The 26650-nt window shown below is 37.6% G+C and overlaps 2 protein-coding genes across 2 annotated transcripts; both read left to right on the plus strand.

Moving 5' to 3' along the window:
- Positions 1 to 47: 47 nt before the first annotated feature.
- LOC311074649 (tubulin alpha-1A chain) lies at positions 48 to 3035 on the plus strand. The gene is made up of 4 exons (XM_084101383.1): positions 48 to 494; positions 1074 to 1296; positions 1601 to 1749; positions 1841 to 3035. Exons 1-4 carry the CDS (start codon positions 492 to 494, stop codon positions 2819 to 2821), a joined length of 1356 nt encoding a protein of 451 aa, XP_083957509.1. The 5' UTR covers positions 48 to 491; the 3' UTR covers positions 2822 to 3035.
- A 6798-nt stretch (positions 3036 to 9833) lies between these two features.
- On the plus strand, positions 9834 to 26198 carry prph (peripherin). Its single transcript, XM_084101390.1, has 9 exons — positions 9834 to 10443; positions 17940 to 18000; positions 18635 to 18730; positions 20542 to 20709; positions 20787 to 20912; positions 21542 to 21762; positions 21849 to 21901; positions 24822 to 24895; positions 25195 to 26198. Exons 1-9 carry the CDS (start codon positions 9953 to 9955, stop codon positions 25261 to 25263), a joined length of 1359 nt encoding a protein of 452 aa, XP_083957516.1. The 5' UTR covers positions 9834 to 9952; the 3' UTR covers positions 25264 to 26198.
- The last annotated feature ends 452 nt before the right edge of the window (positions 26199 to 26650 follow it).

A 26650-nucleotide genomic window follows, 5' to 3' on the forward strand; every position in this document is an offset into this window, starting at 1 on the left:
TGTCTGTCTGGATATTGTGCATCAACCGCATCAAATCTAAAAGACATATTGTAAATCATCTGTTTAACGTTATTATACTCATCAATGTTGCATGTTATTGATTAGGCTACTGTGTCCAGTCGGGTTATTGAAATGTAACGTTACGGTCCGAAAAAACACGAATGGAAAAATGTTAAATGATTTTAGGATGCATGTTGCAGGTCATTTTAATAAATTTAGGCTACAAGAACTGCACTATGTATGATGTTTGAATCAACCTTTTGCACAAAGAGATAAAGGATTTAACAGCACTCAGTGGCGCGCGGTAAAACAGCGTTTAGTCTGGAATGTTATCATCACACAAAGGCTTGTTTTTTTTATTTTTTTTATTATGATGATGAGCCACTCCCTCCTGCAGCCCGTTCTCTCTTTCTCTCTCTCTCTTCCTCCATCTTCTCTGCAGTGAGATCAACACACATCAGCGCCGACTGCACCTGTGAAAAAAACACAAAATGGTGAGTTTACACTTTAATTTCTCAGTTAATTTCTTCATATGTATATATATTTTGGTGTTTTGCTCTGCAGCTTTAATTATATAGTTGCACGCCATTGCTAGAAAAGGAATTCGAATTCTGCATGATACAATTCTGCCAATATTTCTGATCTGTGAGACCAAAAAAGGATCATATATATTATGTACTGTAAATTATACGTTAACTTGTGAGATTTAGCCAGTATTATTGCTTTTAAAGAGAGTTAAATCACCCCATATGTCATAAGTCAAATTTTGGGATTGTAATGCTCTTTAGATTTCTTGACATTGGTGCCATTGACTGTTTAATTACGGATAATTATGCATCTCAAAATGGTGCTGACTGCTGACATCATGTTTTTATAAAGTAGACTATTTCTATGTTTCATAACAGCTTAAAAAACAGCTTAAAAAATAAATATTTGAATTTAACATGGCATGTAATCAAATCTATCATAAGAAGATTACATTTTTTAAAGCTTTATTGTCTCAGAGCTGGACATGATCCATCATTTACAGGATATATGTTCATGACAATGCTAATTTTTATTTTCTACAACAGCGTGAGTGTATTTCAATTCACGTGGGTCAAGCTGGCGTCCAGATTGGCAATGCCTGCTGGGAACTTTACTGTCTCGAGCATGGGATCCAGCCAGATGGACAGATGCCCAGTGATAAGACGATCGGTGGAGGGGACGACTCCTTCAACACTTTTTTCAGTGAGACTGGAGCTGGAAAGCATGTACCCAGAGCAGTGTTTGTAGATCTGGAGCCCACTGTGATCGGTTAGTATCTGATTTCCTGCTGTCTCTTAAGGCCAGTTCACACTGTACCGACAGACGGCGCACAATGCGGACAGTCACCAGATTACAGTATTCACTTCTCAGACGTTCCACAATCCAACAAACGGCAATTGGAACAGAAAACAAGCGCCGACCAACGGCAACACACACCGACAGGGTAACGTCGATCCAGCAAAACCCGACAAAGTGTCTCTTGCCGTTGTTTGGCGTCTGTCAGTGCAGTGTGAACTGGCCTTTATGGTTGATCCATGAGTTCGTTCTCTCAAACTGCTTTTTTGTGGTTCAGATGAGGTCCGCACTGGAACTTACCGGCAGCTTTTCCACCCGGAGCAGCTGATCACTGGAAAGGAGGACGCAGCGAACAACTACGCTCGTGGCCATTACACTATTGGCAAAGAGATCATTGATCTCGTTCTTGACAGGATCCGCAAACTGGTGAGGAATCTTTATAATCCCACTCAGCCTGTTTTCATTCAGCGTTTGTTTTTAACTGAATATATTTCTTTCCATTCCTCTCTCTTCATAGGCTGATCAGTGCACTGGACTTCAGGGCTTCTTGGTGTTTCACAGCTTTGGAGGAGGAACCGGTTCTGGTTTCACCTCTTTGCTAATGGAGCGTCTTTCTGTTGATTATGGAAAGAAATCCAAGCTTGAGTTCTCCATCTATCCAGCTCCACAGGTCTCTACTGCTGTGGTGGAGCCCTACAACTCCATTCTCACCACACACACCACACTAGAGCACTCAGACTGTGCTTTCATGGTCGACAATGAGGCCATCTATGATATCTGCCGTAGAAACCTTGATATCGAGCGTCCAACTTACACCAATCTCAATAGGCTGATAGGTCAGATAGTGTCGTCCATTACTGCCTCTCTCCGATTCGACGGCGCCCTAAACGTTGATCTTACTGAGTTTCAGACCAACTTGGTGCCGTATCCACGTATCCATTTTCCTTTGGCAACTTATGCTCCTGTGATCTCTGCTGAGAAAGCTTACCATGAGCAGCTCTCAGTGGCTGAGATCACTAATGCTTGCTTTGAACCATCCAATCAGATGGTCAAATGTGACCCACGTCACGGGAAGTACATGGCCTGCTGCCTGTTGTACCGCGGTGATGTTGTGCCTAAAGATGTAAATGCTGCAATAGCCACCATTAAGACCAAGCGCAGCATCCAGTTTGTGGACTGGTGTCCAACTGGTTTCAAGGTTGGCATCAACTACCAGCCTCCCACTGTTGTTCCCGGTGGTGATTTGGCGAAGGTGCAGCGAGCCGTGTGCATGTTGAGCAACACCACTGCGATCGCAGAGGCTTGGGCCAGGCTTGATCATAAGTTCGATCTGATGTACGCTAAGCGTGCCTTTGTGCACTGGTACGTAGGTGAAGGAATGGAGGAGGGCGAGTTCTCTGAGGCTAGAGAAGACATGGCAGCTCTGGAGAAAGATTATGAGGAGGTGGGTGTAGATTCAGTCGAGGGAGAAGGAGAGGAGGAAGGTGAGGAATATTAGATTTCCTTTATTTCATGCCTTCCTTAGAATCAAAATGAGCAGGTAGCCTAGAATGAACAATCTCACAAGCTTAAGAAAATGGCAAGTGACATAATGGTATTGGTGTTAGTTTCAATCCATGTAATTCCCTGATAAACATTACAAAAGCTAATTGTGGATATTCTGTTCAGTGTATGTTTTGGTTTTTAAGAACTCAATAAAAACCTTAAAATAATCATGTTACATTTCTGTTTACATTCATATGCTCTTGATCACTTACTTATGTAATTAATAAAATGAATGCCACATCAACAATAAATTGACCGTTAGTTCTGCATTTTAAGGGGTCATTAGAACTCCGTTTTCCTGGATCTTTGGAAACAAGAGTTTGATGTACTATATAGACATACTGTAACTTTCAGAACGTCCTCCTGTGTCTTAAAAACTCAAACAGCTCATTCTGAAATCACTGACTTTGTGGATTTGTGCTTCTTTCCATCCAAACTAAAGCCAATAAGAGTAGACAAAGAACAATACAATTTTCAGTGATAAACCAACCCTAACAATAACTTTTTTGTAAACAACTTCACTAACAATGCAATAGGACAGATATTATTATTCCAAAAACCACAAGAAATTAGTAAAGGAATTAGTAAAGGAATCTAAGAAATTAGAAACCAATTAGTAAAGGTACTGTGCAGGTATATTTATTTTGTTTTTGATATCACATGGTACTGTTGTAAAAGCACATCCCAGACAAATTTGACATTCTGTTAAATTTGAAATTGAACACAATATAAGAATATTACAGACCTCCCCCTTCACATAATCCATATTTCACAAGTTCACACTTACAAATAATCAGATTTAAGAGTATCTATTCCCCAGTATATATTGGCATCCTCTCGTGTTGATTGAATAGATCATTTGAACGTGTTCCTCACAAACTTTGTTAATAAAACATATATTTTAAACATTTTTGTTGCTGACTTAAAGGTGACCTATTATGCCTTTTTTTACAAGACGTAATATAATTCTCAGGTGTCCCCAGAATGTATCTAAGACGTTTCAGCTCAAAATACCCCACAGATCATTTATTATATTGTAAGCCCGTCTAAATCGAGCCAATGGCGGTATCCGATAGAACGGGTGAAGGTCTCTGCGCGTTACTGTCTTTTCCGCGTGGCAAAGTAATTTAGTTCCAATTAAACTTATCTGACTCCATTTTATCACAACCTCGAATTTAGGTTAGAATGCCAATTGGTTAATGGTCATTTATATAATAGTTTAGCAGCACATTTTGTTATTCTTTTCAACTCTTTACTTGTATTACTTTACTTGTTACTAAACAAGCTGCGCGAAAATGAAACTTGATCTCTGCCGCAATAGGAAATCATTAAAACGAGGCAAAAAAAGTGATTTTAAAAAAAATAAAATAATTACAGGCAGCTGGTTTAATGTAGGGAGCATGTCAAAACCCAACTGTACAGGAGATTCAGAGGTAATCAAGCCTGCACCAGGTTAAAGACTTTTCCCTCTACAGGGAAACACTGATCCACATTTTTCTGATAGACCAAACAACTAATCAATTAATCGAGGAAATATTCAACAGATTAATCGACTATGAAAATAATCCCAAATCCCTAATCATTATGCACAAGTGCATTGCATTGGAAGCCCTGGATATAAGCCTCCCTCTCGATCTCTCTTAAATATTTTTGTTCTCTCTGTTTTGTCATTTAGTAAACTTTATAGATTTCAACCATATTATTCCTTCTTGAGTCTCTTTAACAAGAACTTAGATTAATGTATGAATTGAATAGTGATTGTGTGACCTATGATGAGGGAACAACCAGTGATACCCTTGGTAGTACCATCAAATGATAACCTATAGCGATGTCATCAGGATACACATACACCGGTAGGCAGTGGCCCACCTTACTGGGTGACCAAGTTGTGGTCCACCAGAATTTATAGTTTACCCACCTCTTTTTTTACCACTACACCACTGATTGTACCCGTTCATATTAGGAAGTGATGTCGATTTGAGGTCCTCACGCCTTCTGTTTAACACGAGTCTCACGATCACAAGCTCGTCAGTTTCGGTTAACAAACAGAGGTAATTGGCTATATACCTGAGATGGTCGCATTCATGCTTACACAATCAAAGATACTTTGGTATAGCCCCTGTGGTTTTGCATACACTTAAAGTACAATACAATTTAAAGTAATGTTTACTTCAGGCAGAGGTATGGCCACTACTACAGATATAAGTAGACCAACATTACTTCTCTTATAATAGCTTTGGATTGGCCATGCCGTGGTTTCCCACATACACTTATCTAAAGTAACATTAAATTAAAAAAGAGGTAAAACACAACCAAATTTAGATTGGTCAAGCAGCATTTTTAATGTTCTAAATGGAAATGCACTTCTTGTCTTTGCAAACCAAGTACACTTGAATTAGTGCCAAATATTCTGATGCAGACTTGCGGTAACATACAAATCCATTTAATCTACTTGGGAAAACAATTTCAGTCATTTATTATGTCAGGTAAATGTATCATGCCAATTTCAGAATCAGTTCAATGATGATAAATACAAAACATCAAATGCTCTGGAATAATACATGATGCTGAGAGTCTTGCCCACACTCCGCATCACGGGCTACTTTGAGCTACAAATTGCCCTGAGCCTCTTGTTGCATTTCTTTATATACCCAGACCAAGACAGAAACTTATTTCACATGGAAACATTTGCCAATAATGGGAATTTGCATTCAGAGTTTATACATTCTGAGGGCCGATGCCATTTGCCTGGAGGACCCACCCTCCTCTGTTAGCAAGTTATCTTTAAAATCTTAAAAAATGTATTACCTTTTGGTTTACATCTTTGAGGATGAGACCTTTGTACCAGTCGCACTGAGACATTTCAAATGATACCAAACATATATAATACTGTATGATAATTATTCACATTAAACCGTGAATTTTGGTGATCTCAGCATGAGAGAGATAAGGAATGGGGGAAGAGGGAAAGAGATGTAAATTAGGATGATTCTGAGGTGAGACTTGCGTCTGGTGATGCTAACTTCACAAGAGAGAGTTCAAATGTTAATTTATTTTGTTTTCTTGGAGAGTTGCCCTCTCTTCCAGTTCTTCCAGTCTTACAATATCATGTTGTAAATGCCCATTTTTTAGTGGAAGGAAAATCATGCTGTTTTTGTGCCTGTATCTTTAAATGCAAATTAGCTGCTTGATCTCCTTTCCAGAAGAGGGCGGAGCCTGTACCGCTAGTGCTTTGTATGCTCTGCCAAAAACTAAAACATGTGTTTGGTTTTGATTATCTCTATCGCGGTCACTCTGAAGTGACATTGCAGTTCTTCATCATCATGAAAGTGTATTATCTGCATGCGTTTTAAAGCCCTATCAGTCTAAACTTCTGATATATGGTTTTCTGAGCACACACACCCAAAGCACACACAAAGAAAGCTGGATGTCAGACAGAGCGTCACGTGAGTATTAAACTGCTCTCTTTTACGTCTTATTGTAGCCTGACGTCATCATACTCAGATTCTAGTCAGAATGTGAGTCTGATACTGCTCCATTGGGCTGTGATTAAGGGACGTGTTTCAACCGAACCAGGAAAGAAAATGCCTCTGCACTCAATTGGATAGACCTACAACCAATCAGAGCAATGGAGTAAGTGACGTACGTTCTTCATTCATGTTTCCGATCGACAAATGCCTTGATCGCGGTTCTCTGTTCCTCTTTTAAAATGAATGCGCTGTCGATATCTTCTATAACAGACGCAATGGCGCAACCTACACATCTCAATTCTCCAGCGGCAGCCATCTTTGTTGTAAACGAATTCAACCCAAACACTCTTTGGTGACGTGGATGATTACGTTACTGTTGATCATCTGTCCATCATCGTATAAAGCCCGCCCTGACAATTTGATTGGTCCGAACAGCTCTGGTTCGAGCATAATTGCTCCACAACCGATCAAGTCCAGACCGAACTTCCCGACCTCAAATGTTGTGTGCTTAAACTGTCAAAAACACACAAAGTTCACATACAGTTATGTCTGTGAACATAAACCGCAGGGAAAGAAATGTCATGTGCATATTAAGTCTGTGTATTAAAGTGAAAGCAGCATAATATACAGTATCTACTGCTAAATAAGCTGTTAATATGAATTAAACATCAAAAGAAAAACAGAAAATCACTCACTGCTCTTGATAACTTTAGTAGCTTTAAAGCTACAATATGTAATTGTTTTTGCCGCTAGGGGTCGCTAACCTCATACAATAACAAAGGCGTAGGTTGATGATGCAGTGAATAAGTGGAATCATGGAACTTGTCGTAATGCCAATGGATCTAATAATGTTTATGGATGAGTGAATACATTCATGTTTTTTCACATGACTGTGGTATGAAGCAGGTTGCTAATTAGAGACAGATATAAATGCCACATGCGAGTCCCACGGATATAAAGGTATGAGGACATTTCATTATACCGAACTACCCGCAAGTGCTGAATTACTATTCACACAGGGCAGTTTATTTGACAAATTATTTGTTTATTTGACAAATTAATCTTGTGAGGTAACGCAGCGCTGTTTCACTTGGTCTAATGTTACACTATCATACTAAACTGCATTTGAGTGTGTTGAAAGTTATAATGTTATTAGTATTACTAGTATGACTAGATCAACATTAGAATAACATACTGATCATATTCTAACATTTCATCATGTTGAGCTATATAACATTGATTTGTTTTATGTACATTTGCTCACCTGTCTAATAAAGTACATGCAAGAGCAGCTTCTCTGTCAAATTGAAGTTGATCATCGTTTTATTTCTCCTTTTGTCCAAAAGTCTGCTTGCCATGGTCCATAATGTTTGAACGAAACAACAACAGCTAGATGTCCACGTCTGTCGCCGTGGTTACCACGTGGTTACTTACGTGGCAGTACAAGCGGAAACCAGGGATAACGTGGATATTACGTCATGACAAGGTGACAAGTGACAAGGGACGGGCACTATTTAAAATGTGAATTTCTCTGAATTTACAAATTCTTGGAAACATTTAGGATAATGTAAGTACACAACTGAAAAAAATATATAACACTGTGCAAGTGGTTTTTGTATATTTTGATACAAAATTCTTTCATATTGTACCTTTAATAAGAATACATTTCTTACTTGAATGCTGCTGTTAAATGCTCTGGCGAGGAGATAAACATGGCGGACTGTGTTCAGCTAATTGTGGGCGGGTCTATGCTAATGAGCCGAGTCCGTCAGCAGTCATGGGCGGGGCTTAAGCATTTGTGACTCACATATAGACACTGCTCATGATTTATGGGGATTAAAGAAAGAGGAGTGGGTGGATTTTTACCATTAGGGTGGTTGTGTACACATTGCCAACGCACATTTATGTTTAAACATCATGTAAAAGTGAATTTTGCATGTCCCCTTTTAAAATGTTGAAGTATCCCAGAGATTTTAGAAACTGAAAGTAAATGTGTTAGGGCAGGGGGTGACACTGCATTAAAACTTGAAGAGACATTAAAAGAGAGATATTTAGAAATTCTTGGCAAGGTGTCACACTAATTGCCACAGAATTAGTGTTAATTGTGATATATATAATAATAATAATAATAATAATAATAATATATAATTGTGATAAAATATGTGATGTGATATGCTTGCCTTAATGTGAAGTCTACTGTATTTCAGTCATGATGCCTTTATTGACTGAGCAAAGGAAAAAAAATTAAGCTATTTATGAATTATTAATGTGGGCACACAGTGAGCATATCCGTTATGTTTATGTGGTACAGTGTGCAAAAGAATCATTTAAAAAGTTCTACATTTCCTGCAGAATGACTCGGCACATTCGCTGAAAAGCAAAGGAATACAATCAACTCACTTTTTAGAAGGCAAAGGCTTGATTTACATTGCTCTATGGTTTGGTTGTCAGACAACATGTTGAATAATAATCTTTATGTCAATTTCTTACATTTAATTAATAAATTAAATAAATGTTTTTCACTGTGGCAGTGTCCTCCAAAGTAACATATTTTTGTCTATGTAATTCTTTATTCAATTTGTGTATGTAATTCTTAAATAATATCTGAAATGTGTACCTTTGTGATTATGTATGTACATTTTGGAAAATGTCTTATGTAACTGTTTTGTTTATCTTGTATAAAACAAATCCAATGAGAGAAGTGACTCTCATTAGATAAATAATAAGCAAAGGCTTCAGCCTACACATTTTTCAGTTATTACGGTATGTGTATTTTTTATTTATTATGGAAAATTGTCTGTGAGGGACTAAAAAATATTTTTTTGTTGAATTGAAAAATTGAAACACAGGAAACAGAACTTGAACATGTGCAAACTCACCCAAAACCATCACAAGAACAGAACTAATCGTTGCTATTTATGAATGGGTCATTGAATTAATAAAAAAAGAGAGATGTCTGCACTCTGAAGTGAAAGCTCCAGAAAATTATGATTACAACCAAATGCATTTGACCAGTCAGTTGGGAAATGTTGTGCTTGGTTGTAAAACTTGGTTGTTAAAAATGTTCTTGGAGATTTCAGTGAGTGCACATCAATCTTTCATGTGTTTATTGCTCCTACAGCTGAGCCTAATTTGGACCCAGTCTAGTCCAAATAAGTCTGGCCTGGAAATTTCTTACATTCTCCTCTTTCTATGCAAAAAAATTAATGCATTTATCCTTTTGCTTTTGACTTTCACTGAAAAATGCCAGTATAGCATTATAAATGTAATGATTACACTTACATATAAAGCTGTTCATTTTCAGTGCATTAATTCACATATCAAATGCACCGTCCGAGAAGTGCCTAGGTTGTGCCTGTGAGGGAGTGACTGACCGTATGGATGAATGATGAATAGATACATGAAAGAGGATGAGATCAGGGGCTCGGGAGACTGGGAATGGGCTGGGCTGGGTGGAGCTCAGATGAACTGACCAGCTTCATGTATAAAAGCCTCTCAGTCTCACATCCTGTCGTGACTCAGCTGTGATCAAAACAACAGGCAGCCAGACCAGAAGACGAGGAAGATACACTACTTAATAATTCAAGAAAAGTACAAGGATTATAGGCAAAATCATGAGTCACTCCTCATATCGCACCTCTTATCAGCGCACTTTTGGGCCGCCTTCCTATAGCCCAGTGTCCAGTCGTGTAGGAGGCCGTTACATCTCCTCCACACCCACCCGCTCGGTGGACTTCAGGAGCCGCTCCAGCGCTCCGGGCCCCCGGCTCTCTTATGATAAAGTGGACTTCTCTCTGGCAGAGGCCGTCAACCAGGAGTTCCTGACCACACGCAGCAACGAGAAACGAGAACTGCAGGAACTCAACGACCGCTTCGCCAGCTTCATCGAGAAGGTGCGGTATCTGGAGCAGCAGAACTCAAAGCTGACTCTGGAGTTGGGTCAGTTTAAGGAGCAGCAGCAGGGGCCGTCGGGACGGGTCAATGAGCTGTGCCAGCAGGAGATGAGAGAGATGCGCAGACAGATGGAGCTCATGGGCAACGATCGAGACCAGATGCAGGTGGAGAGAGACAACCTGGCTGAAGATGTGGCCCTGCTCAAGCAGAGGTGTGTGTGAGGGGTGGTGGGGTGTGTATGCATCTACACATGGCAGATTTTCCATTGTTAATATTTCTAGAAAACTTCTGACCTTTAATGTTTGACACTGGCTAGTGTAAGTGGATTGTTCACTCAAAAAATTAATCTTTTGCCTTCATTTTCTCACCCTCATGTCATTCCAAACTTTGGAATACAAAAGAAGTTAATGTTATTGTATGTTCATTGTATGTATGTGTTTGGCTGAAGACAGAGAGTCATGCAGGTTTGGAACGACATGAGGATGACAGAATTTTCATTTTTGGGTGAACTAACCATTTAAGAGAAAATTGGACTGGGTGTTAAGTTAAAAGTCAAAGTTAAAAGTGACAAAGATTGAGTGTCAAGTCAGTACTTTGAAAAGTGGAGGTACAGACATTTATAAATGCGGGAGGATATTTTGAGCAGTTGATATATTGACAACTGCTGTTATGATGATACCTGTTGTGTCTTGTAATTTGGATGCATTGAGATGTTATGGATAGAAAATGAGTAGCCTATAGGCTACATTGTAAAAAATAAAATCAGCAAAAATAAGGCACAGTGTACTATATGATTATAGAGGATTTTTTTTTACAGGTGTTTACCTGTATTTTGAATTACGCATTGCATTGTCCTGGCAGAAAATTACCAGTAGTCTACGTTTCTATTGTTTACAGTGAACTTTAAATTTGCTCAGGTTTTTGCTTCAGCTATATGTTTACTTTGATACAGAGGAGTTGGTATAAAAGAAAAGAGATTTGCTTTGGTGGAGAAAATCTGAAATGTGCAGATTTCATTTTCAGAGGTAGGCTAATTAAGATTAGATCTTTTAAGATAACCGTATGTCTGAAGTTCATGAAACATGGGTGTGGCAGCGAATGAAAGAGACAAAGAAACCGCTGCAGGGATCCTCCCATCATCATCTAGACTGCGGTTTACAATTTGATTAATGGAAGAGACATTTAAGCAACTAATGCTTCATTGCCTAATTAAGTATATCATGACGGACCCAATTTCATTCGTGTACTGCAAAAACACAAAAGCTCATACAGATGTGCAACTCATTACTGCTTAAAACTACTTTAACCTCATCACTTTTTGTACTATATTAAAGTAAGTCTTTACGCACGTTTCACACCGTGCACGAATCGAGTGCGTGCGCGAATCTGCAGCCCACAGTAATAATGACCGCATCAGGACCGCGTGTTCCGTCGCGCCTCAGAACTGACTGAATTAACGGATGTCACGCAGGGCGTTTTCCCCGAGGACAAAAGGTAAGTGCCTCTTCAAAAAAGGAGAAAGTAAAACAACCATATTAAAAAATATGAGGTCAAACAGTGTGCAAAGCACTTAAAAAAGAAAAAAAGAAATAAAGTAACACTATCCAACAGACACCAATGGATACGATTATGATGGTTTTGTTCAATATCGATCATAAATTATTATGTTTTAAGGCAATGTTTGTACTTCCCATGAAGAACACACTGTATTAATATGGTCTGCTAGTAAAATCAACGTGGTTCAGTGTTGGGAATGTGACTTTGGTGTTCAGGACTGTTTGTCAGGAGTCAGCTAGGCCTATAGACCTTTTAGCCAGCGGGTAATTTCTAAAAAAAAAAATTTTATGTGGTATGTCTAATAAAATTAAACAACTGCAATGTCCAATACAATAGAAAGGCACTGCAAAAATGTTAATCTAAGGCTAGACATGACCTACTAATGTACTAATAACAAAAACACAACTAGAACATTGACAACACTTGTAGTAGGAATAAAATGATAGATATGATTGATCATAATGCACTGTCTAAGGCTTCTAAAATAACGTTTTAAGTTATAAGAAAAAATAAGATCTTAAACAAAGATTTTAAAGGGTGTAAGGATGAACCTTCTAAGTGGCCAAATTTTGTGTCAATATTGTAAAAATTAATTTGAATTATTTAAATATTGATTATGATTAGTTTTCTTTTTAATGTGGGACATTTGTCTCTTTGGTCAGTACAAAATAAGTGACAATGTGGGGCTGTAGTTGGACACCAATGATATAAAGCAGAGGGACTGTTTGATTTACTTACATGCAATTGCTGTCCTGCGGCAAAACATGAGGGCAAATGTGTTTAGACCAAACAAGGAATAGTGATTGAGTGTGACCTGGACGCACCAGTGAATGGTGAGATATTTTGGTAATGAAACTATCGTGCCAGAAGAATGGCAGGAGATGTCATGTATTATGTCTGGTTTCTCGGTATCAACTTGTGAGATTTTATTACGTTTTATGCATGCGCATTAAAATTATTATTCAGTGTGGACAAGAAACTTCCGGAAAACCCTTGAAAACGCTAGTGTGGATGGGGATCTTTTTGAAACAAAAATGAAGTTTTAAAAATGATCCAGATTAAAGTTAGGGTAGGCTATGTTTTTCATAAAAAAGTTTGTTATACTAATTGAAAGTCTCTTCACATCCTGATATCAAACAATATTTAAATATCTTCTGTGGAAGTCTCAGGACCAAAAAATGTTTGTCCAATCATTGCATTCGGGCCTAAAGCAACGATAGGATGTCCTCCCTGCCTGTCATCCTGCTCGCGCAGACATCGTAATCATCAGCATGTTCAGAATTATAGACACATTGCTAGTCACCAAGAGAGAATGGCAAACAAACAGCAACCATCTTTTACCACTATGAGTTACAAGCCTACTAACACACCCAGGAGAAGAATCTCCAAACTCGGGAGATGAATTGCAGACCGCGTTCAGACACTATGTCTTCCCGGAGGCTGTAATTGAGGGAACAGCGCTTTCTCTGTCTCAGTGGCTGTGGCGAGGCCCTTCAACGGCACTAAATGACAATCCTTAGAGAAACAATCCTCTATGCCAAGCACACAGGTGAACCCATCTGATGCCGTGTGATTCTGATGAAATCCTCCCAGAGGTGTGATTAGGGGTGACAACTCTCTACAATACGACTAAATCATTTGCATATGCGACAACATTTTCACTCTGGGCGACAAAAAATGTTTATCATTAGCCATTGGCTAATAAATTCTTAGTTTTTACTAGCCAGTGTGTGTTCGAGGCTAGTATAAGTTATATATTTTCACTTGTTGAACAATGACTGAGCGCTTGAGAGTTTCGCTTCTCTGTCAAGCGATCTGTATTTCAATTCAACTCAATGGATGTACAGCACACCTTAAACTCTAGTGTGAAAGCACACAACTCGCCATTGCTTTTGCTGAGAGCGCTGTGTTTGTGGTATTATTATCTATTACTATTATCTATTTTGTTTTACAGAAACACTGAATGACCAACGATACCTTAAGCACCACCACCAGTCTAAGTTCAGTTATAATGACAAATATGCATTCATATATGGTTACCAAGAACTTACTAAAGTTCTATCATTAAATAGTGCTTGATTATCATAATATAATATAATGCTTGGTTGACTGATGTTAAGAGTGTACGTTCAGATATTTAAAAAGCTGTGAGAGCTACAAAGATAAGCTGATTTGATGGAATCATATATATATGAAGAGTTCAGATGCAAAAGCCTCTAAGTGCCATCTGAAATTTTCTTCTAGAATGATCATTTTTATCAAGCTCGTATAATTTAAGTTCAGTAATTTCATTTAAATGACAATTAATAGGTAATTTTCATTGCCATTTAAGTGAAATTACTGAACTTAAATATACGAGCTTGATAAAAATGATCATTCTAGAAGAAAATTTCAGATGGCACTTAGAGGCTTTTGCATCTGAACTCTATATATATATATATATAAAAAATAGTATATCAGTCTGGCGAGTAAACAAAAAAATGTACTAGCTAATTGCGATTCTATTACAAAGGTATGCGTTGAGGGTTGGATGATGAGGAACGGGCAGAGGAAGGAGCTTGTCTGCTGGAAGCTGGTATGGAGATTTGGAGATGGCACAGTCTGGACAACCCTGGATGAAATACTGAACTTCTTGGGACATACAGGGCCACCAGGGTCACCAGTAGAGATTTCTGAGCCTCAAGAGGGTCTGATGAGTGTCAGTCAGGGTAACGAGAGCCCAGGGAGAAGTGGACGGAATCTATGAATGTGCATTTGAATGTGCATAAATTAATGTGTGATTTGATCGTCGAGAGTCCATTGGATTGCAAAGATCTCCAGGTTGCCAATGTCGTAGCTCTGCTTCACCGGGGACAGTTTCCGGGTCTGTACTAGTCTAACACCTGAGGAAGAGGCATCGACTTGCATGATGAATGGGAGACTCGGGTCAGGATGCACAAAGATGGGAACACTGGTGAAGGCATCCTTTACACGTTGAAAGTCAGACGAGGCTTGGGTGTTCCAGGACAGAGACTTGGGTTTTGCCTGCAGGAGGGAGGCGAGTGGAGCTCTATTATGGTGGTAATTAAATATATAGCTTAGACATTCCTCAGGTCCATTTGTTCCCCCCAGGACTAATATTATAGCAGAGAAAATGGATCAAAGGCTGCTGAAACTCACACTTCTCCATTTTGAGGAACAGACGATGCTCCCGCAGCCTTTGCCGGACCCGAAGTCAAGGAGAGCCATGGCTATGAGAGTAATGTAGGAACGGATCACTGTGAGTTTAGTACACAAGATTACAAGGAGAGTATGAATGGACCTAACTGGAAGATGAGGATGTCTCTTCTGGTTCTGGAAAGTGAGGCGTGTATTTAGGAGTTCATGAAGGCAGAGCTCGATGAAGCTGTTCAACCAGTTCCCCAATAGCATCAGCAGCACGTGATGTCCCTGTGATGATGTTGGTGTGGTCTTCTGTCACAGATGCATTGATTCACTGAAGATGATTTCAATAGCAGGGTTTATTGACAGTAGGGTAGAGGAACACAGATGAGTAACAAAATCAATCAAACTGCCTTGTTCGCTGTAGAGTCAAGTCAAGTCACCTTTCTTATATAGCGCTTTTTACAATACAGATTGTTTCAAAGCAGCTTTACAGTGATAAAGTTTGTTTCTGCTGTAAAGAAAATAGCATCATAGTTCAGTTTAAGTTAGTTTAGTAATGGTTAATTTTTGTTGTAATAAGTTATTAATTTTGTCATTGTCCAGCTCGGTTCAGTTCTCATATAATGGTGTCAAACCCTTGGAAGAGTCACAAAAGGAACAACACAATGGGAGACTACACAATTTTTTATTAAAGTCTAAACTCAACTCTGTACATAAATAGCATAGAACTCTAAAATTATCACAAACATAAAATAACAACAAATTACAACAACAATCAAGTAATCCATTATATAGCAAATCACTGACATTTCTCAGACCTAATCGAACGCCAAAAGCCAGATGAGCCAAACGCCTCAAACACAACTGTGGGACAGTAAACACATACTCTGAGAGGAATGCAAGAGTCTGAGATTGGTAGCAATATATTATGAAGTGGATACAGCAGTAGTAGGACTCCTTCTACGTGTTTGGCTTATAATATGATTCACTTATTAAATTTGTCATAAGAACATTTCTCCCAGCCGGTACAAATGTAATCTCAGATGCTTTTAAGCTAATCAGTTTATCGGTTCTCTGACTCTCTTCCAGGTTAGATTTTATATTTATATTACAACCTTCACTTCAGGCACACAGCCTTCAAGGACAGTTTCTTTTGTCTCTTGAGGACTAAGAGTGCTGCAGGTTTGATGTCATTTTGTAGGCCAACCGGCAATTAGCATCACACTGGTTCCCTCGGCAAAAACCCAATAGGATTTTTCCATATGCTTTGGATTATCACTAAAAACAAGCTCTGTGATCAACAAACGTTTATGATACTTGCACGTTTTGTCCATCAAGATAATTATCACAGTACAGATGAACACAACTTTTATGAGTTTTGAAGCCTAAATGCAGTCGCCAGAAGTAAAAAGCTAAAGGTAGCCTATAAACCACGGTCGCACGAGTTCAACGTCACCATCGCTAAGCTTCCGACAACTAGGTGGGATTATATACTTATCGTTATAGTTACGGCGCCTCTATTGTTGTGTCATCATCGTAAACGCGACACAAACAAACGCACAACACAGGAGCAACGGAGTATATTGATGGAGTGGTGTTTTTGATTCTTAGCATGTGGATGTTTTTCACTGCAAGACAAAGATGTTGTTTTAGCAGGTTTGGTGTCTCGCGTGTCGCAAATCCAATGACGCTGGTAGTTATGATTCTCTCTGACCTTTCAGTGATCTGCAGTGTTTACACGTCACATTTTAGTATCGGTACGGCTCGCTTGAAACCTCAACTGAGGTGGTACTGTTTAAAGCGTAACTCTCACCAAAATGCAACCTAGGGTCTTGTTGTTAATCTACCCGAGGCAAACTTTCGTTTAAAAGCATAATTAGAATGGAAACGCCACTTTTAAGTTTGACCGTATTTTCGTTTTCGGTCAAATTGCCTTTTGAATGGGAGTGCTTGGGGCACTTCTATGATAGCATCAAAAATCGCTATTTTTAAAACACTAAGAAGACTCAACACAACATGACACTTTGCTGGAAGTATCACCAGCGGCTCTACACATGAACTCCAGCAGTGAGAACATTGTTTGTGTACACAGAGTTTACTAAAAGGAAAGATTTTGAACAACTCACTGTGTTTCCGTCCACCGGCATTTTGACAGTCAAAAATAGTCGATCTCCGTAACAGGGAGGAGAGTAAAGCTGGAAAGCTCCTAAAGCTTAGTTCCATAAAAAATTCACGGATAATTTGTTGTTTTGTCGTTAGTGAAAATCAATGTTGACCTTGTATTTGAAAAAGGATCCTCATATAAGAAGCAATACTAAAATTCAGAGTCAGTTCATTCGCATTCGGAGATCGACTATTTTTGACTGTCAAAACACCGGCGGACACAAAGACTGTGAGTTGATCAAAATCTTTCTTTTTAGTAAACTCTGTGAACACAAACAATGTTGTCAATGCTGGAGTTCATGTGTAGAGCCGCTGGTGATACTTCCAGCAAAGTGTCATGTTGTGTTGAGTCTTCTTAGTGTTTTAAAAATAGCGATTTTTGATGCTATCATAGAAGTGCCCCAAGCACTCCCATTCAAAAGGCAATTTGACCGAAAACGAAAATACGGTCAAACTTAAAAGTGGCGTTTCCATTCTAATTATGCTTTTAAACGAAAGTTTGCCTCGGGTAGATTAACAAAAAGACCCTAGGTTGCATTTTGGCGAGAGTTACCCTTAAAAGTGAGCCGTACCGAACCGTACGATGCAGTGCAAAAGCACCATTAGTCACAAATTTTAATGCATAAGGTAAAGACTTCAGAGAATATCACAAAACACAAATGGTCACCCAACACAACATCAAATAAAAGATAGATTACAAGATTAACCCCCAATTTTTTTTTTTAAAGTGAGTGATTCTAACAGCACACTAATGTATAAGTTAATTTTCTGTTACTCCCAACAGGAAAAGGTTTTTATTATAATTATTGAAGTGGACTTATATTTTCTCTTAATTGTTTGCAGGTTAAATGAGGAGATGCAGAAAAGACAGGAAGCTGAAAATAACCTGAATCTCTTTCGTAAGGTAAAGCGATAATGGAAAGTATATCTCACAATATGCACTTCTACTGAATGCTATCTCTGAGCTTTATTGTTTTTATACAGTCATTGTCATACAGTGGGTATGAAAACGTCTACACACTTGTGACGATGTCTGGATCTTAGGGCTTCGCTCGCGAGAGAAAAAATGAAAATTCTGTCATCATTTACTTTTTATGTTTCACAGAAGAAAGAACATCATACTGTTTTGGATAGACACAAGGGTGAGTATATGATGACAGAATTTTCAAAAGGGGAGATGAAGTGCGATCATATAATAAACATATAATAGTGCTTCTACTAATGTTTACATTTTTAATAATATCTAGAAACAGATATAACAATAATGGCAACACTTTATTTTAGAGTCCAATCCTTACTATTAAGTAGTTACTTATTAGCATGCATATTATTAGGATATTGGCTGTTTATTAGAACTTATAAAGCACATATTAATGCCATATTCTGCATCCCTTAATCCACCCAATACTTAAACTTAACAACTACCTTACTAACTGTTAATACTAAGCAGTAAATTAGGAGTTTATTGAGGCAAAAGTCGTAGTTAATAGTGAAGATGTGTTCCCCATACTAAAGTCTGACTGTGTGTGTGTATGAAGGATGTGGATAGTGCTACACTTGCCCGTCTGGAACTGGAGAGGAAGATTGAATCTCTGATGGACGAGATTGAGTTCCTCAAGAAGATGCATGATGAGGTGAGAGACAGAGATAATTAATGAATGATGAAAGTCAAAAACCTGCCTGCTTTTATTGATGATATCTGTGTGTGCTGCTTAAACGAAACTTATATATGTGCTCTCTGTTACCATTGCATTGACTATCGAAATTAACATAAATTCAGTTTGTAAGAACAAGTAAAATTTCTAGTATAGTCTATTCATAGTTTTCACGTGACATAACAAACTTATAGGAACGCCCACCTGAAAGACAAAACAATGCTTTGCTCCACATCCTGCCAGTCAATTTTTCCCTGGTTTAAGTACTAATGTAGTAAGACCAAACTAAATATTAACACTTTATTGATGATGCATAATATAAACAGGCAAACAGATTTTTCCATAGAAAACCATTATCAAGAAAATGCTTAACCGTTTATATACTGGGCTCATTTGATTACCTGTTTATATGTATCATCAATAAGGTGTATACTGAATTTGTTCTTTAAATAACACTGTTTTAGACACTTTAAGTGTTTTTCTCATTAAGCATTTTAGAACGTCCTGCTGTTTTTAGTGATTGAAATACTGCAGGAGGTGCCGTATATGGATGTGCATTTTGTTTTGCCCTCCAGGTCTCCGCGCCAGTCGCGTGACTTAAAACTATGAAAACAACGCACCAAGAAAAATGTTTAAAACATTTATTTCAAAAAATGTAATTAAATTTTCAAAAAATTCATGCACTTTTTTTAATGCAAGTACAGCTCAAATCTAATTTAATGGGAAATACCGAAATCTTTGTTTCAGTAACAAATGAGTTATAACATAAATCAGTGGTATCATGGTAGCATTGTTTCTTACTCTCAAGTAACAAACACACAAAAAGCCCATGCATATTCCATCACAAAAAAAGTAGTTCAAGTCAGTTTCATTTTATGAAGTAAAAGAAAGAAAAGCACAAGTTTATTTTTCAAGTTTAGCCTACTTTATGTAGTAAGTAGCTCGTAAAATCAATGTACCAGTAGTTGTAAGTATACTTATTCAACATTTCTTGAGACTCACTTTTTAGTTTATAAAAGTTTACTATTAAAGGGTTAGTTCACCCAAAAATGAAAAATCTGTCACGATCACTCACCCTCATGTTCTTCCAAACCTGTAAGACTTTCGTTCATATTCAGAACACAAATGAAGATCTTTTTGATGAAATCTGAGAGCTTTCTGTCCCTCCATTGACAGCTAAGCAACTACCACTTTGATCTTCAAAACGTTTATAAAGAGATCATAAAACTAATCCATATGAATTGAGTGGTTTAGTCCAAATTTCTTTTAAGAGACATTTAGGTAATTCATTTAGGCTTTTATTCAGTTTATTCTCTCAAATTTCATTAAAATATCTTCATTTGTGTTGATGAACAAGAAGAACAAAAGTCTTACAGGTTTGGAACGACATAAGAGTAAATGATGACAACTTAGTTTCACATTTTGGGTGAACTATCCCTTTAAATGTACCTTTAAGTCATTTTAAGTGTAACAGTATAGTAATATTTTTACTCAGAAAATATTTTTGACTGAAAAAAAAACAAAAAAAAACACGTTTTGCCCTATAGACATCCATTGCAAGTGCATTACTGAAAAGACAGTGGTGTACGCACGCACTGAGTAATCTTTTTTTTTTTTAATTGAAGGAGTCATCAAAATGATAATTGCCATTTTCTGCTTGATTACTATAGCATGTCTCTCAATTAACCTGGAATGTTCTTTAAAAATGTAATTCTAAGTCACTGTTTAAGACCTGAGAGAAATAAATGTAAACATTTAAATAATTGCGTGCATTATTTATTAAAATGTAGGAAATTCAGGATGTGCATGTGAGCGTTCAGAATCAGCAGCTGAAGATGGAGGTGATGGAGACGTCCAGAGGGCCTGATCTGACCGCAGCGCTTCGAGACATCAGAGCTCAGTACGAGACCATCGCCTCCAAGAACATGCATGAGTCTGAGGACTGGTACAAGTCCAAGGTGAGTGTGTGTGTCCTACTGATGACAGCACAATACTGCAATACACACTGATCGTCTTCATGTGTTTTCTCTGTTAGTTCGCAGACCTGACCGATTCAGCCAAGCGCAACGCTGATGCAGTGAGACAGGCTAAGCAAGAGACCAATGACCTGAGGAGGCAACTTCAAGCCCAGAACTACGACATTGATTCTCTCAAGAACACTGTACATATGAAAACCCAACCTCTTGCTAAACAGTCATGTGTATTTCTGTAGTCATCATAGTTCAAGGCCGTAACCTCGTCTTGAACATTACATGTAAACATGCTCACTGTTAAAACTAAAGCATTCGTCTTCTGTGAACAGTAAGGCCCGCCTTCTTTGATCTGATTGGCCATTTTTGACATGAGCACAGTTAGATTTCACAGTTAGAAATGTAACTTTTTGGCAATTTTTAATTATGACTATGGTGGTTACGGCCCTGTTATAGTTAGCTTTATATACAGGTGAAACTCGAAAAATTTGAATATCGTGCAAAAGTTTGTGTATTTCAGTAATTCAAATTAAAAGGTGAAACTAATATATTTAGTATATATAACTATATACATATGCATGATTATACTTTTCAGAGGGCCGACATTTCTGTATTTAAAATCCTTTTTTTTATTGATTTCATGTAATATTCTAATTTTCTGAGATTTTGAATTTGGGGTTTTCATAAGCTGTAAGCCATAATCATCAAAATTATAACTTTTGCACGATATTCTAATTTTTCAAGTTTCACCTGTAAGAACAATATAAGTCTTTGGGACTCCCTTATTTAGAGACATAATTGTGTGTGTTTGTGATGGTAGAATGAGGCTCTATTGAGGCAGATGAGAGAAATGGAAGAGCAGTTCGCTGGAGAGGCTGGAAACTATCAAGAGACTGTGGGACGTCTAGAAGAGGAGATACAGCGCCTGAAGGAGGAGATGTCACGCCATCTGCGGGAATACCAGGATCTGCTCAACGTCAAGATGGCCCTGGACATCGAGATCGCCACCTACAGGAAACTTCTGGAAGGAGAGGAAAACCGGTATGAGTGACGCCATAGAGCCGCTTCAACAGGTTTCTGCATGTTTTACTCCTGGTAACTGATGACCTTTGTACTTCGTCTTTCAGAATTACGGTTCCTATCATGAAAATGCCTTCAATGAGTGGACAGTTCAGTGGTGGTGAGTCTATCATAACTTATTAAAGAATGACCTGGAGTGTTTATTAGGGGCCAAGAACCGAAGGTGCGTAGGCACCTATTGTAATCGTTGGCGTTCTTATTATTTATCCGTTTCTTCTTCCACTCTGGAAGTCTATGGCAGCCCATAGAACCGCTTGCGGGAAATTTATGAAATTTGGCACACAGATAGAGGATAGTCTTAGCTGTCACCATAGCAAATTTGGAGTCTCTAACTCAAAAAATTATTTTTTCCTCTCATTCATTGGCTAAGACGATTCGATTCGTCATGAACAAATTTTCCGCCATTTTGAATTTTCCGAAAAACCTACTTTTTCAAACTCTGATTTTTAACCAAAATTTAATCATATCATCTTCAGACAATGGCGACAAAAAGTTATGGAATTCAAGTCGATTTGTTGAACCGTTTTCGAAAAATGCCCAATAAAGGCTCTATCTCCTCAACATATTGTATTTAGACCAAACCAAATGACCTGAGGCTACATGCTGCGTTTCGTCTTAATAGATTCCTTGGGTCATGCTGAGAACATAGAAACCAATTTTGCCATAGTTGGCCAAACTTCCTGTCCGCCATTTAGATTTTCTTAAAAAAACTACTTTTTCGAACTCCTCCTAGAGTCTAAACCAGTGGTCCAATTGTCACCAAAAAAATCATCTTTAGACCATGCTGGCAAAAATATATATTTTTCTGTCGATAGGCAAAATCATTTTTGTTTACTGCATTAACAAATGTAGGCATGATGCCAAAATGCTTTGGCATATTGACACCAAACTTTGATGTGTCATTGTCACCTCAGTCACCCACATCACATCAATTTGGTCACAGCGCCACCTTTTGGTCGAGGGTGAAAAATCTAAATACTAGTGCCTGTATTTATGATTTTTCAGCCATTTTGCCTAAAATCTTCTTAAAGGAGAACTCCGGTCAATTTTAACATTGAGCTCATTTTTTTTAAAATTTGGAGTGCTGTCAGTACAGAGAACAACGACAAAAATCGGTGTTGCCTACACCGTGTTATCCTCTTTTTAAAATTTGCACCCTATTGACTTCAATGGGGCATATTTTAAACCTGCTTTTAGCCTCTTAACATCCTTGATGTGTCATTACAAGTGCACAGCCAATGTGAGTGATTCCTTCAGAGTGAACGCGTGTGAATCTGACTGCAGTAGATGTGAAAGATATGAATAAAAATTAAGTTAATTCGGCCAGCGCTCATACCTGTATTTACATCCTGTTTTCGGTTGAAGTCCAAAGTAGTCGATTGTCGAGTTCACGCGCGTGATCATAGGTAACTAAACATATGCGCGTGAACTCGACAATCGACTACTTTGGACTTCAACCGAAAACAGGGTGTAAATACAGGTATGAGCGCTGGCCGAATTAACTTCATTTTTATTCATATCTTTCACATCTACTGCAGTCAGATTCACACGTGTTCACTCTGAAGGAATCACTCACATTGGCTGTGCACTTGTAATGACACATCAAGGATGTTAAGAGGCTAAAAGCAGGTTTAAAATATGCCCCATTGAAGTCAACAGGGTGCAAATTTTAAAAAGAGGATAACACGGTGTAGGCAACACCGATTTTTGTCGTTGTTCTCTGTATTGACAGCACTCCAAATTTACAAAAAAATTTACCGGAGTTCTCCTTTAAGTGAGTGCCACCGATATTGAATTGCTCTTACAGAGACGTGAACTGTTTTGGATTTTTACCCTTCAGACTTGATCACCTAGGGATATGAATGATGAAGCATTATTTAATGTGATGTTATAAAAGTTTTTTTTTTTTTTTTTTTTTACTTTGATATTATTTACAATTTTGTTTGTACGTGTTTATGATGATGTGGTGTTAATTATATATTCAGTCATTGAGCCTAATTGATTACAAATGGATCTTTACATTGGTTATTTATATTATATTATTTTTAACGGGATTGAGTTTGAATGTGTGTATATGCCTGATGAAGGTCTTGAGACTGAAACGTTGCTAATAAAATTTTGATACTCGTTTGCAAGTACTGATAGTGTGCGGGAGCTCCTTGTTTTTTGTAGCCTAAAATCATCTTAAAATGTCTTTAATTGCTCGTTGTTGCAGTTGGTCTGATGCTCCCAGCCATGTTGGCATGACTTATGTTCTTGTGCTTGGCCCTGATAATTGCTGCTTGCAGATATATTTATTTTTATATACATTTTTAATTTAATTTAATTTTATATATTTATCAGATATATATATATTTATTTTATTTGATATATTAACTTTGCATATACATTACATGTCATTAGTGTTTTGATGTTTATTAATGGTTTTACTTGAAATTACTCTAATTGGTGTAACGGATAATAACAGTATGTAGTTTAATATTGGTTTACAGGGGGAAACATTATGAATGAAACTTGACAAAAACAGTTCCTATATTGTCCTATGGTTATAATAACCTCAAATAATATAAAGTATATATTAATTGATGCCATACAAGAACCATTTTTGGTGCAAAGTTCTGATTTTTCCACTATAAAGAAACTTTGTATTTGTAAGTTTCTACATTGTAAAAAAGAAAAGAAAAAAATTGCTGCCTTAAATTTTTAAGTACAATCAACTTGGAGGTTTAAGTCATTTCAACTTGCGACTCCTCTCATCTAATCCCAGAATTCAGAAGCTAGCGGTCCATGAAAATCTACTCCTTTTCACTAAAAATCATGATATGATTTATTACGATCACAATGTCAAGCTTCAGAAGACAATTGTTTCCAGGTCTCTATACTCAAAACATCATAACCATTTCCAAAACACATTCATGATTCATCTGTAACATTTTTAAATTCTTTTTTACTACTAAATCATAAGTTGTTTTGCTCCACCTTTGCATCATATTTGCTGTGTGTGTGATGTCTTTGAACAGATTATGGTCATTTTTCTGATCCTGGACCTGGAAAGAAAGTCCTAATCAAGACCGTGGAGATTCGTGATGGAGAGGTGAGGAACTCCATCAGCAGATCTAGTGATTCTAGTGAAGTTCTTCAATAATAAAAGAGACTGCATCACATTTTACTTAATTTATAGGTTTAATGTTACATCTCTCTACATTATATGGTATTAAATGTTTATGTTTTGTTTGTTAAATTAATATTTGCAGCAACCCAGACACTAACATAGTGTCTGCCCAGATCCGGCCCACATCTGGAATCCACACGTACCAGATGTGGGCCGGATCTGGGCCGACTCCATGTTGCTGTCTGGGAAACATCTGATTGATTCCTTTCCTCATTGCTCAGGTGGTGAAAGAATCTACAAAGGAAAAGAACCGAGATGAGAAGAAAGAGTCACACGGTCAAGGAGATTAGAGCGTCTAGATAAATAAATGCTTGAGTTATTGATTGTGTGTTGCAATTTTAAAGGGACTCTAAGGGTAAAATTTAGAGTGTTGCTTGTAGTGTAGTGAATAATCAGCAAATGTTTGACTCAGTATTGTGTGTATGATGGTGCTATCAACATATACAGCTCTGGAAAAAATTAAGAGACCACTGCAAAATTATCAGTTTCTCTGGTTTTACTATTTATAGGTATGTGTTTGGGTAAAATTAACATTTTTGTTTTATTCTAGAAACTACTGACAACATTTCTCCCAAATTCCAAATAAAAATATCGTCATTTAGAGCACTTATTTGCAGAAAATGACAACTGGTCAAAATAACAAAAAATATGCAGTGTTGTCAGACCTCGAATAATGGAAAGACGAATCGAAATAATGGAAAAGTTTTTAAACAACACAATACTAATGTTTTAACTTTTAACAGAAATCAATATTTGGTGGAATAACCCTGATTTTCAATCACAGCTTTCCTGCGTCTTGGCTTTGCTCTCCGCCAGTCTTTCACATTGATGTTGGGTGACTTTATGCCACTCCTGGTGCAAACATTCAAGCAGCTCGGCTTTGTTTGATGGCTTGTGACCATCCATCTTCCTCTTAATCACATTCCAGAGGTTTTCAATAGATAAATAAATAAGTTATTGATTGTGTGTTGCAATTTTAAAGGGACTCTAAGAGTAAAATTTAGAGTGTTGCTTGTAGTGTAGTGAATAATCAGCAAATGTTTGACTCAGTATTGTGTTTATGAGATGGTGCTATCAACATATATGTGCATAACATGACTGCCTTATCTGAATAAATCACGTGTAGACTTAAAGTCACTAACTCTAGATATCCAACAAACATCAAAAACAAGATTTCAGAAGCTCACGTCAATATAATCTTCAAATAAAAGTGAATGTAAACAGATTTGGTTTGTTGTCTATAATGGAGGGTTTGAGCATGCTTGGTTATTATAAATTACCCAAGGAGAATTACAAATGATTTTGATCATTTTAAACTTGAAATTTTTTAATAGGCCTTGTTGAAAGGAACACTTCGACTTTTTGGGACTTTAGCTTATTGCTTACTGCGCTAATCACTCCGCCCAAGTAGCAGTGCTTCGCCTTCTGAGAAAATAGTTCCCAGTATTTAAACGTTTAAAAAATGGCTGTGTCTCATATGACCTTGTTATTTGTACACACTGTGACTATACAAATCACAACATGTAAATAGGAAAATGTTGGCGTTATTTTGTCACTTATTGGGATTAGTATGTTAGCTGTAGCCATTTACATCCAGTCTTTGTGCTAAGCTAGGCTAGCGGTGGGTGCGTCAGACAGAGTTACGTCACGCACGGAGATGAAAAAGGTATGTATGGA

Source organism: Abramis brama (genome assembly GCF_963993115.1).
Source record: "Abramis brama genome assembly, chromosome: 23".
Lineage (NCBI taxonomy): Eukaryota > Metazoa > Chordata > Actinopteri > Cypriniformes > Leuciscidae > Abramis > Abramis brama.

Coding starts and splice junctions, on each gene's coding strand:
- LOC311074649 (XM_084101383.1), top strand. Junction 1,297..1,600: donor TCTGGAGCCCACTGTGATCG/GTTAGTATCTGA, acceptor TTTGTGGTTCAG/ATGAGGTCCGCACTGGAACT. Junction 1,750..1,840: donor TTGACAGGATCCGCAAACTG/GTGAGGAATCTT, acceptor CTCTCTTCATAG/GCTGATCAGTGCACTGGACT.
- prph (XM_084101390.1), top strand. CDS start 9,953: ATGAGTCACTCCTCATATCGCACCTCTTATCAGCGCACTTTTGGGCCG. Junction 10,444..17,939: donor GTGGCCCTGCTCAAGCAGAG/GTGTGTGTGAGG, acceptor AATTGTTTGCAG/GTTAAATGAGGAGATGCAGA. Junction 20,913..21,541: donor TTGATTCTCTCAAGAACACT/GTACATATGAAA, acceptor TTGTGATGGTAG/AATGAGGCTCTATTGAGGCA.